Here is a 12,418-nt window from a genome sequence, read left to right on the forward strand (position 1 = left end):
AAACCACACGCCTGGTATAAAAGACAATGAAATGCTAGATCCACATAAAATAAATTTTAAAGCCAGAATCAACATAAAATACATTGAAAAGGACACTTCCACATAAAATAATTGAAAAATCCAGATCAACATAAAATAGATTGAAAAGGCCATATTCACATAATACACTTCAGCTCCTCCATGTGTCACTCCAGCCAGCTCCCCATTGTGTCTCTCCTGCCAGGATTCTCCTTTGTCACTGCAGCCAGCTCCCCATTGTGTCACTCTTACCAGCACCCTCCTGTATCACTCCAGTCAGCTCCCCCATTATGTCTCTCCTACCAGGATCTTTCTGTGTCACTCCAGCCAGCTCCACCTTGTGTCACTCCAGCCCACCCTCATATGTCACTACAGCCCAGTATCTGGCTCCCTCAGTTTTCAGTCGCCGAAGTGCTGCTGTGTGTCTGGTTGGAGTGCACCAGTTTCCAGGATCTGTTGTGGTCAGGTGACTGAGTGTCGGGAGCCACATTAGAATAAAGAAAGAGCCACATGCGGCTCAAGAGCCACAGGTTGGCCACGGCTGCTTTAGCATATATACAGTTGGGCACTGTATATATGTATGAGCCCCCGCCAAAAATTGTACATTGAAGCGGGACAGAAACCCGCCGCTGAGGGGGCGGGGCTTCTTCCTCAGCACTCACCAGCGCCATTTTTTCTCCACAGTTCCGCTGAGAGGAAGCTCCCCAGGCTCTCCCCTGCAGATACACGGTAGAAGAGGGTAAAAAGAGAGGGGGGGCACATAATTAGGCGCAAAAATGAATATAAACAGTGGCTACTGGGTTAACATTAAGTTACTGTGTTATTCCTGGGTTATATAGCGCTGGGGTGTGTGCTGGCATACTCTCTCTCTCTCTCTCCAAAGGGCCTTGTGGGGGAACTGTCTTCAAAAAGAGCATTCCCTGTGTGTGTGGTGTGTCGGTACGCTTGTGTCGACATGTTTGACGAGGAAGGCTATGTGGAAACAGAGCGGGAGCAAATGAATGTGGTGTCTCCGCGGACGGTGCCAACACCTGATTGGTTGGATATGTGGAAGGTTTTAAATGATAATGTTAATACCTTGCATAAAAGGTTGGATAAAGCTGAAACCTTAGGACAGCCAGGGTCTCAGCCCGTGCCTGATCCTATGTCGCAGAGGCCGTCAGGGTCTCAGAAGCGCCCACTATCCCAAATTGTTGACACAGATACCGACATGGATTCTGACTCCAGTGTCGATTACAATGATGCAAAGTTACAGCCTAAATTGGCTAAATCCATCAGTAATATGATTATAGCAATTAAGGATGTGTTGCACATCACAGAGGAAACCCCAGTCCCTGACAAGAGGGTTCATATGTATGGGGAAAAAAGGCAGGTGGTGACCTTTCCCCCTTCACACGAGCTAAATGAGTTATGTGAAAAGTCTTGGGAATCTCCAGATAAATAACTGCAGATTTCCAAACGGATGCTTATGGCGTATCCTTTCCTGCCAACGGACAGGTTACGCTGGGAATCCTCCCCTAGGGTGGACAAAGCTTTAACACGCTTATCCAAGAGGGAAACCCTGCCGTCACAGGATACGGCCACCCTCAAAGATGCTGCGGATAGAAAGCAAGAGGGTACCCTGAAGTCCATTTATACACATTCAGGTACCTTACTGAGGCCAGCGATCGCGTCGGCCTGGGTGTGTAGTGCTGTAGCAGCATGGACGGACACCCTGTCTGAGGAACTTGATACCTTAGACAAGGATACTATATTAATGACCCTGGGGCATATAAAAGACGCTGTCCTATATATGAGAGATGCTCAAAGAGACATTAGTCTACTGGGTTCTAGAATAAATGCTATGTTGATTTCTGCCAGAAGGGTCCTGTGGACTCTGCAATGGACAGGTGATGCCGACTCAAAAAGGCACATGGAGGTTTTACCTTACAAGGGTGAGGAATTGTTTGGGGAGAGTCTCTCGGACCTGGTCTCCACAGCTACTGCTGGAAAGTCAAATTTTTAGCCATATGTTTCCTCACAACCTAAGAAAGCACCGTATTACCAAATGCAGTCCTTTCGAACACAAAAAGGCAAGAAAGTCCGAGGTGCGTCCTTTCTTGCCAGGGGCAGAGGAAGGAAGCTGCACAACGCAGCTAGTTCCCAGGAACAGAAGTCCTCCCCGGCTTCCACTAAATCCACCGCATGACGCTGGGGCTCCACAGGCGGAGCTAGGCCCGGTGGGGGCCCGTCTCCGAAATTTCAGCCACAAGTGGGTACACTCCCAGTTGGATCCCTGGGCAATAGATATTGTGTCTCAGGGATACAAGCTGGAATTCGAAGAGATGCCCCCTCACCGATACCTCAAATCGGCCCTGCCAGCTTCCCCCCTCGAGAGGGAAATAGTGTTAACTGCAATTCACAAATTGTATCTTCAACAGGCGGTTGTCAAGGTTCCCCTCCTTCAGCAAGGAAGGAGTTATTATTCGACCATGTTTGTAGTACCGAAACCGGACGGTTCGGTCAGACCCATATTGAATTTAAAATCCCTGAACATATACCTGAAAAGGTTCAAGTTCAAGATGGAATCGCTCAGAGCGGTCATCGCAAGCCTGGAAGGGGGGGATTTTATGGTATCTCTGGACATACAGGATGCATACCTTCATGTCCCCATTTATCCACCTCATCAGGCGTACCTCAGATTTGTGGTACAGGATTGTCATTACCTATTTCAGACGTTGCCGTTTGGTCTCTCCACGGCACCGAGAATATTTACCAAGGTAATGGCGGAAATGATGGTACTCCTGCGGAAGCAAGGGGTCACAATTATCCCATACTTGGACGATCTCCTCATAAAAGCGAGGTCAAGAGAGCAGTTGCCGATCAGCGTAGCACGCTCTCTGGAAGTGTTACGACAACACGGCTGGATTCTAAATATTCCAAAGTTGCAGTTGATTCCTACAACTCGTCTGCCTTTCCTGGGCATGATTCTGGACACAGACCAGAAAAGGGTTTATCTCCCGATGGAGAAGGCTCAGGAACTCATGACACTGGTCAGACACCTATTAAAACCAAAACAGGTGTCGGTGCATCATTGCACGCGAGTCCTGGGAAAGATGGTGGCATCATACGAGGCCATTCCCTTCGGCAGGTTCCATGCGAGGACCTTTCAATGGGATTTACTGGAAAAATGGTCCGGATCACATCTTCAGATGCATCGGTTAATCACCCTATCCCCCAGGGCCAGGGTGTCTCTCCTGTGGTGGCTGCAGAGTGCTCACCTTCTCGAGGGCCGCAGATTCGGCATTCAGGACTGGGTCCTGGTGACCACGGATTCAAGCCTCCGAGGGTGGGGGGGCAGTCACACAGGGAAGAAATTTCCAAGGTCTGTGGTCAAGTCAGGAAACTTGCCTTCACATCAACATCCTGGAACTAAGGGCCATATACAACGCCCTACGTCAAGCGGAGACCCTGCTTCGCGACCAACCGGTTCTGATTCAGTCAGACGACATCACCGCAGTGGCTCATGTAAACCGCCAAGGCGGCACAAGGAGCAGGGTGGCGATGGTGGAAGCCACCAGAATTCTTCGCTGGGCGGAGAATCACGTAAGCGCACTGTCAGCAGTGTTCATTCCGGGAGTGGACAACTGGGAAGCAGATTTCCTCAGCAGGCACGACCTCCACCCGGGAGAGTGGGGACTTCATCAAGAAGTCTTCAAGCAGATTGCAAGTCGGTGGGAACTGCCACAGGTGGACATGATGACATCCCGCCTCAACAAAAAGCTACAGAGGTATTGCACCAGGTCAAGAGACCCTCAGGCGATAGCTGTGGACGCACTGGTGACACCGTGGGTGTTCCAGTCGGTCTATGTATTTCCTTCTCTTCCACTCATACCCAAGGTGCTGAGAATCATAAGAAAAAGAGGAGTGAGAACAATACTCATTGTTCCGGATTGGCCAAGAAGGACTTGGTATCCAGAGCTGCAAGAAATGCTCACTGAGGACCCGTGGCCTCTGCCTCTAAGACAAGACTTGTTGCAACAGGGGCCCTGTCTGTTCCAAGACTTACAGCGGCTGCGTTTGACGGCATGGCGGTTGAACGCCGGATCCTAGCAGAAAAAAGCATTCCGGGTGAGGTTATTCCTACGCTGATAAAGGCTAGGAAGGACGTGACGGCTCAACATTATCACCGTATATGGCGAAAATATGTTGCTTGGTGTGAGGCCAGGAATGCCCCTACGGAGGAATTCCAGCTGGGCCGTTTCCTTCACTTCCTACAGTCGGGAGTGACTTTGGGCCTAAAATTGGGTTCCGTTAAGGTCCAGATTTCGGCCCTATCCATTTTCTTTCAAAAAGAACTGGCTTCTCTACCTGAAGTTCAGACGTTTGTAAAGGGAGTGCTGCATATTCAGCCCCCTTTTGTGCCTCCAGTGGCACCTTGGGATCTTAACGTGGTGTTGAGTTTCCTGAAATCCCACTGGTTTGAACCACTCAAAACGGTGGAATTGAAATATCTCACGTGGAAGGTGGTCATGCTAATAGCCTTGGCTTCGGCTAGGCGTGTGTCAGAATTGGCTGCTTTGTCACATAAAAGCCCCTATCTGGTTTTCCATGCAGATAGAGCAGAATTGCGGACCCGCCCACAATTTCTGCCGAATGTGGTTGCATCCTTTCATATAAACCAACCTATTGTGGTGCCTGTGGCTACTACTGACTTGGAGGATTCCGAGTTACTTGATGTGGTCAGGGCTTTGAAGGTTTATGTAGCCAGAACGGCTAGGGTCAGGAAAACAGAATCTTTGTTTATCCTGTATGCTTCCAACAAGCTTGGGGCGCCTGCTTCAAAGCAAACTATTGCTCGCTGGATCTGTAACACGATTCAGCAGGCTCATTCTGCGGCTGGATTGCCGCTGCCTAAATCGGTTAAGGCCCATTCCACAAGGAAGGTGGGCTCTTCTTGGGCGGCTGCCCGAGGGGTCTCGGCATTACAGCTTTGCCGAGCGGCTACTTGGTCAGGTTCAAACACTTTTGCAAAGTTCTACAAGTTTGATACCCTGCCTGAGGAGGACCTTGTGTTTGCTTAATCGGTGCTGCAGAGTCATCTGCACTCTCCCGCCCGTTTGGGAGCTTTGGTATAATCCCCATGGTCCTTACGGAGTCCCCAGCATCCACTAGGACGTTAGAGAAAATAAGATTTTACTTACCGGTAAATCTATTTCTCGTAGTCCGTAGTGGATGCTGGGCGCCCGTCCCAAGTGCGGACTTCTTCTGCAATGCTTGTATATAGTTATTGCTTAAATAAGGGTTATGTTATAGTTGCATCAGGGTTGAACTGATGCTCTGTTGTTGTTCATACTGTTAACTGGGTAAGGTTATCACAAGTTATACGGTGTGATTGGTGTGGCTGGTATGTATCTTGCCCTGGATTATCAAAATCCTTTCCTTGTACTGTCAGCTCTTCCGGGCACAGTTTCTCTAACTGAGGTCTGGAGGAGGGACATAGAGGGAGGAGCCAGAGCACACCAGAATCTAAATTCTTTCTTAAAGTGCCCATGTCTCCTGCGGAGCCCGTCTATTCCTTACGGAGTCCCCAGCATCCACTACGGACTACGAGAAATAGATTTACCGGTAAGTAAAATCTTATTTTTGCTTGTTTTATCATTCTTTACTATGTCAGTTAAGATATTCTATGTTTTTCTTCCACTGGCTGACACTGTTGCATGGTTTCTTTTTTGTTTTCTTTAGGTAAATAATTTGGACCCAGAACTGAAAAAACTGTTTGACTTATGTGGTATCTCTGAAGCTCAGCTTAAAGATAAGGAAACTTCAAAGGTCATTTATGATTTTATCGAAAAAACAGGAGGTGTTGAAGCTGTAAAAAATGAGTTGCGTCGACAGGGTAAGTTCTATATGAAATCAGCTCTGTAATGGATGTATCATTTGTAAAATTGTGATTTTGCGGGTTATTTATCACTGCATGGAGAAAATTCAAATTGATAACCATAAAGCACTAACCAATCGGCTCCTAACTATCATTTTTCAATCACAGTCTGTGAGATTATAGTTAGAAGCAAATTGGTTAGTGTTTTTATCTCTCCACTTTTATCTTTCTCCATGCTATGATAAATATCCCCTTTGTATGTATGTGTGTGTGTGTGTGTGTGTGTGTGTGTGTGTGTCTTTAGTATACAGTAGGTATTGTTAGCATGCTGGGTCACCAAGGTTCTCTGAATAGAGCCAAACTAGTTAAGCCAGTTAGCTACAAACTTCTGTAAAATTATTCTATGGCGTAATAATGATTATATGTGTATAGACTTTTAGGTTGTCGGTTTTCAACTTAGTGACATCGGTTTGCAACAGTGTGGACAATTAAATTTGGGGCGAATAGGGTAAGTTCCTGTTGCAACAGCGTGTAAATGCCAGCAGTGGAACTCCTTCCCCTTCCTTGCAGCCTGATCTCACACCGGACTTGCTGATTTTTGACGCAGTCCTAGCGAGTCTGTGGCTACCAAAAGTGCGGCATATAGTGAGAATATCTCCCTTAATTGAATTGACCCCATTGTTGTAACTTAACATGCACTGCAGAATCAAGAAACTGAGGTGTCTATTCATGAAGCAGTGAAAAGTGTAGAGAAGTGAGCCAGTAGAGAAGTTGCCCATGGCAAGCAATCCGCATTGAAGTAACATTTATAATTTGCATACTATACAATTGTACGGAGCAGCTGATTGGTTGCCATGGGCAACTTCTCCACAGGCTCACTTCTTCACTCTTTTCACTGCTTCATAGAGTCTATTATAGATGTTAATCTAGACATCAGGCTGTCAGCACCTTTTGATGTCTAAATAACGCTTTATTTTACCTTTCCTTATTCATCTTAATGTCTCCATAACTAAGAAAGTAGACGTTATGGTCCTTTCCATTGATACGCTACTGTACTAGTGATTTGTAGTTCAGAAGAGATACTGAATATTCATTTGTCGTCTTCCCCTCTTATCCCTGGGTTTTGCATTATGAGGCTGATATGAGCATTTCAATTTCTCCTGACTTTCTTCTGCGGTCTTGCTTGCTAGATGAGTACACTTGTGATTTATATTGGGCAGAAGCAAATTTGGGATTAGGAATTTTGGGTAAATGTATTACCCGTCATTATGGAGCAGAAGCAGTATCAGTGAACGTTATGTGCGCTATACCGCTTCTCCCCCATGTATAAAGGCAGCGGTGTCTGCAGTGTGACGGGCGCTAAAAGATAGCAGTCCAATAAGAGTTGGCAATGTATGACTGACCGTTCCGACACCTGCAGCTGTCTATATCGACAGCTGCAGGTGCCGATGCCCATAGACCACAGCATGGACAGAGTTGTCCCTGGCTGTGGCGGGTGCTCGCTCCTGACTGCGTGTGGGATCTCGCGTGAGTAGCGAGATCCCACAACTGCACAGAAAAGCCGGCAAGGACAGGGAGACACAGCGCTTCAGCACTGAGCTAAAACATTGTGGGGTATTATTAAAATGGCCATAAGATTGGTTATAAGCAGGGTCCCACTTCACTGCATTATCGTGGTGAAGCGGGACCTCTTTTCCGGTGAATTTAATAACCCTGCCGTGTACGTTTATGGGAGCGCGTTATCACACCCCTCTGGTGATATGCGTCCTCCCATAATGGGCGTCCGCTTTGGCTACAGTCACTTCTTCCGCGCCTGCACTGTCCAGTAACTCCCAGCGTGCAGTTCGGGAGTTAGGCTGGCACATGCGCGGATTGTTGTTGTGGACGCCGGAGACAAAGGTTTTTTTTACTAAGGAAAAAAAAAAAATGGAGTATCTTCAAAGGACAGTGCAGCGCTGGGTCCGGCAGCCAAAGAGGAAGAAGGTAGAAGAGACGAACGTTCGGTCACACCGAACGTTCATAAGTAAGCCAGCTCATCGGTGCTCTATCTAACAATAGAGGCACCAATAAGGCAGCGGCCCATACCGTCCCTGCTAACAATAGCGCTTCACCGGCATTATACATCAGGGGAAGCGCTATCTGCGGCACATAACATAACGTGCATATATCGCTTTTTCCCCATAAAGAATGATATTACATCTACTGTGTGTTCGGGAGAAATCGCCGAACGGGGGAGCTTTCGATCCGTGCTGCATTTACCCCTTAGGCCCAGATGTACTAAGGGGGTAATTCAGAGTTGATCACAGCAGCAAATTTGTTAGCAGTTGGGCAAAACCATGTGTAGTGCAGGGGGGGGGGCAGATGTAACATGTGCAGGGAGAGTTAGATTTGGGTGGGGTGTGTTTAAACTGAAATCTAAATTGCAGTGTAAAAATAAAGCAGCCAGTATTTACCCTGCACAGAAACAATATAACCCACCAAAATCTATCTCTCTGCATATGTTATATCTGCCCCACCTGCAGTGCACATGGTTTTACCCAACTGCTAACAAATTTGCTACTTCGATCAACTCTGAATTACCCCCTAAGCCTGAACAAGAGTTAAAGTGGATAAAGAGTGATAAGGTACCAGCCAACCAGCTCCTGTCATTTTTCAAACCCAGCATGTGACATGGCAGTGAGGAAGCTGATTGGCTGGTCATTTATTTTTTAAGATCCTCTTATATTTATACACTATAGGTTTTTCAATTTACTGCAGCAAATTAGCATGCCTGGGGCTTTCCTATTAGCCCTGAGGGCTGCCGCTTATCGGGGGTTTAGATCGCCTGCTTCATGCAGGTGAGACCAAATCCCCGTAAAGTTTTCTCAGAAGTCGCAATCACTGCCATAGAAGCACGTAGGTCTGCAGTTTTTTTTGCAGAATGTGTTTCCGTGCGATACGGAGTAATTTACTGCCCTGTAAAAACGGACTGTAATTGGATAGCCCTTCGTGGTAAATTCATGTTTTTGCCATGCTTTAAATTAACGCTGGTAATAGGATGCACCCCTAAATGTTTCTTTCTGGTGTTGTGTTAATTATTATGTGGTTACTATTTTCATGATTCCAGGAATATTGACTCATTGTTTTTGGGCTCCACAATTCTTTCCAGGACCAGTGTCAAATCTGCAGTGATTGTTAAAAATATTATCAGCTCGTTGTCGTGTATAGTCACACAATGCAGTTTTAATGAACGTATTCTAATGTAGACCCTTAGGGGTTGCTTCAGTTAGCCACAAAGTACCATTGGTAGAATCATGTGTTCTGTTGCCATGTGATGCTCACACCCTATAGCCTTGAAAGCAAATATGTACAACTCTTTATTGTAATTACTGATGGTATCAGTAGTAGTCTTGCTACTAATTAAATTGGCTACAAAGTCTGTGTGTATTCATCCTGAGTCAGTTTGCACATACATATAGGAAACCTGTTATTCTCTTACACAACTGCAACATGATTCATCCCTATCCTTCACTCTCAACAGCACTACAACTCCTACAATTGCTCATATGAAAGCAACCAACTGTTCATAGCAGACGTTAACATCCCCTCCCTCTTTAAAAGTGAACTTTGTTTTCCATAAAATGATACAAAGGCTTATAAGGGTGTAGTTTATTGTGGGCTGAGAGAATACCAGCTTTCCTGTTTATACAATTACTATTTATGTCTGTTTAGAAAATAGGTTATAACATTAATAAAACTTAAGTCCAAACAATGAAATAAAATCCTGTATGGTTTCCTAATCAGAGAAGTTTATCTCATAATTTACTGTGAATACTTTTGAAGGAGGAAAATATATGCTTCAACAAAACCCATATATATTTCTGCTATTTTTGTGTGTTTGACCCAGCCAGTATGTAATGTTTTTTTTTTTTTTTTTAATCATATGCTCTTAACTAGAATTTAAGCCCATTTTAAAGGTCCCCTCCATTTGTTCTGTAGGTCCACCACGTTGGAGTGGTATGTATGGAAGGTTGCATACAATGAGAAATGTGATATGTGCATGGTGTGTAATGTGTGAAATGTTTTTTTTTATTTTTAGAATTACCAGAATGGTGTGCATATGATGCGTTTTTATGTTTACTACCTTAGCCGTACAAAAAAAAATACGTAGATTTAAATATATTTCTCTGACGTCCTAGTGGATGCTGGGAACTCCGTAAGGACCATGGGGAATAGCAGCTCCGCAGGAGACTGGGCACAACTAAAGAAAGCTTTAGGACTACCTGGTGTGCACTGGCTCCTCCCTCTATGACCCTCCTCCAGACCTCAGTTAGAATTGTGTGCCCGGCTGAGCTGGATGCACACTAGGGGCTCTCCTGAGCTCTTAGAAAAAGAAAGTTTATTTTAGTTTTTTTTATTTTCAGTGAGATCTGCTGGCAACAGACTCACTGCTACGAGGGACTAAGGGGAGAGAAGCGAACCTACCTGCTTGCAGCTAGCTTGGGCTTCTAGGCTACTGGACACCATTAGCTCCAGAGGGATCGAACACAGGCCCAGCCTCGGTCGTCCGGTCCCGGAGCCGCGCCGCCGTCCCCCTTACAGAGCCAGAAGCAAGAAGAGGGTCCTGGAAATCGGCGGCAGAAGACTTCGGTCTTCATCAAGGTAGCGCACGGCACTGCAGCTGTGCGCCATTGTTTCCCATGCACACCTCACACTTTGGTCACTGATGGGTGCAGGGCGCTGGGGGGGGGGGGCGCCCTGGGCTGCAATATTGAGTACCTTGGCTGGCAAATAACACATAATATAGTCATAGAGACTATATATGTGTAAAATACCCCTGCCAGATATACATAGAAAAAAGCGGGAGAAGTACGCCAAAAAAGGGGCGGGGCTATCTCCCTCAGCACACTGGCACCATTTTCCCTCACAGCTCCGCTGGAAGGATCGCTCCCAGGCTCTCCCCTGCAGTTTCCAGACTACATAGGGTAAAAAAGAGAGGAGGGGCACTAAATTTAGGCGCAATATTGTGTATACAAGCAGCTATTGGGAAAAATCACTCAGTTATAGTGTTAATCCCTGTGTTATATAGCGCTGTTGGTGTGTGCTGACATACTCTCTCTCTGTCTCCCCAAAGGGCTTTGTGGGGTCCTGTCCTCAGAGCATTCCCTGTGTGTGTGCGGTGTGTCGGTACGGCTGTGTCGACATGTTTGATGAGGAGGCTTATGTGGAGGCGGAGCAGGTGCCGATAAATGTGATGTCACCCCCTGCGGGGTCGACACCTGAGTGGATGGTTATGTGGAAGGAATTACGCGACAGTGTCGACTCCTTACATAAAAGGTTTGACGACCTAGCAGATGTGGGACAGCCGGATTCTCAGCCTGTGCCTGCCCAGACGTCTCTAAAGCCATCAGGGGCTCTAAAACGCCCGCTACCTCAGATGGCAGACACAGATGTTGACACGGATACTGACTCCAGTGTCGACGATGATGAGCCTAGTGTACATTCCAATAGAGCCACCCGTTACATGATTACGGCAATGAAAAATGTGTTGCATATTTCTGATATTACCCCAGGTACCACAAAAAAGGGTATTATGTTTGGGGAGAAAAAACTACCAGTGGTTTTTCCCCCATCTGATGAATTAAATGAAGTGTGTGAAGAAGCGTGGGCTTCCCCCGATAAGAACCTGGTAATTTCTAAAAAGTTACTAATGGCGTACCCTTTCCCGCCAGAGGACAGGTCACGTTGGGAGACATCCCCTAGGGTGGATAAAGCGCTCACACGTCTGTCAAAAAAAGTGGCACTACCGTCTCCGGACACGGCCGCCCTAAAGGAGCCTGCAGATAGAAAGCAGGAGGCTATCCTGAAGTCTGTATATACACACTCAGGTATTATACTGAGACCGGCTATTGCTTCAGCATGGATGCGCAGTGCTGCAGCTGCGTGGTCAGATTCCCTTTCGGAAAACATTGATACCCTAGACAGGGACACTATATTGCTAACCGTAGAGCATATTAAAGACGCTGTCTTGTACATGAGAGATGCACAGAGGGATATTTGCCGGCTGGCATCTAAAATAAACGCAATGTCCATTTCTGCCAGGAGAGGATTGTGGACTCGGCAGTGGACAGGAGATGCAGATTCTAAAAGGCACACGGACCTCGTTTCCACAGCGACAGCTGGGAAGTCAGCATTTTTACCCCATGTTCCCTCACAGCCAAAGAAAGCACCGTATTATCAGGTACAGTCCTTTCGGCCCCAGAAAGGCAAGCGGGTTAGAGGCGCGTCCTTTCTGCCCAGAGGCAGAGGTAGAGGGAAAAAGCTGCAACATACAGCCAGTTCCCAGGAACAAAAGTCCTCCCCCGCTTCCTCTAAGTCCACCGCATGACGCTGGGGCTCCACAGGCGGAGCCAGGTACGGTGGGGGCCCGTCTCAAGAACTTCAGCGACCAGTGGGCTCGCTCACGGGTGGATCCATGGATTCTACAAGTAGTAACTCAGGGGTACAAGCTGGAATTCGAGACGTCTCCCCCTCGCCGTTTCCTCAAATCTGCCTTGCCGA

General features: G+C 46.8%; 1 protein-coding gene across 2 annotated transcripts in view; it reads left to right on the top strand.

The window, feature by feature from the left end:
* Positions 1-12,418, top strand: part of WASL (WASP like actin nucleation promoting factor) — a 181,926-nt gene that overhangs the window by 136,913 nt on the left and 32,595 nt on the right. Inside the window, exons 8-9 of one of the 2 annotated variants that reach the window (XM_063927171.1) lie at positions 5,743-5,896; positions 9,857-9,874. In XM_063927171.1, coding sequence (XP_063783241.1) covers positions 5,743-5,896; positions 9,857-9,874 — 172 coding nt within the window. The remainder of the gene's footprint in view (positions 1-5,742; positions 5,897-9,856; positions 9,875-12,418) is intronic. The other variant, XM_063927172.1, reaches the window with a different exon arrangement.

This window comes from Pseudophryne corroboree, chromosome 6, assembly GCF_028390025.1.
Source record: "Pseudophryne corroboree isolate aPseCor3 chromosome 6, aPseCor3.hap2, whole genome shotgun sequence".
Classification (NCBI taxonomy): domain Eukaryota; kingdom Metazoa; phylum Chordata; class Amphibia; order Anura; family Myobatrachidae; genus Pseudophryne; species Pseudophryne corroboree.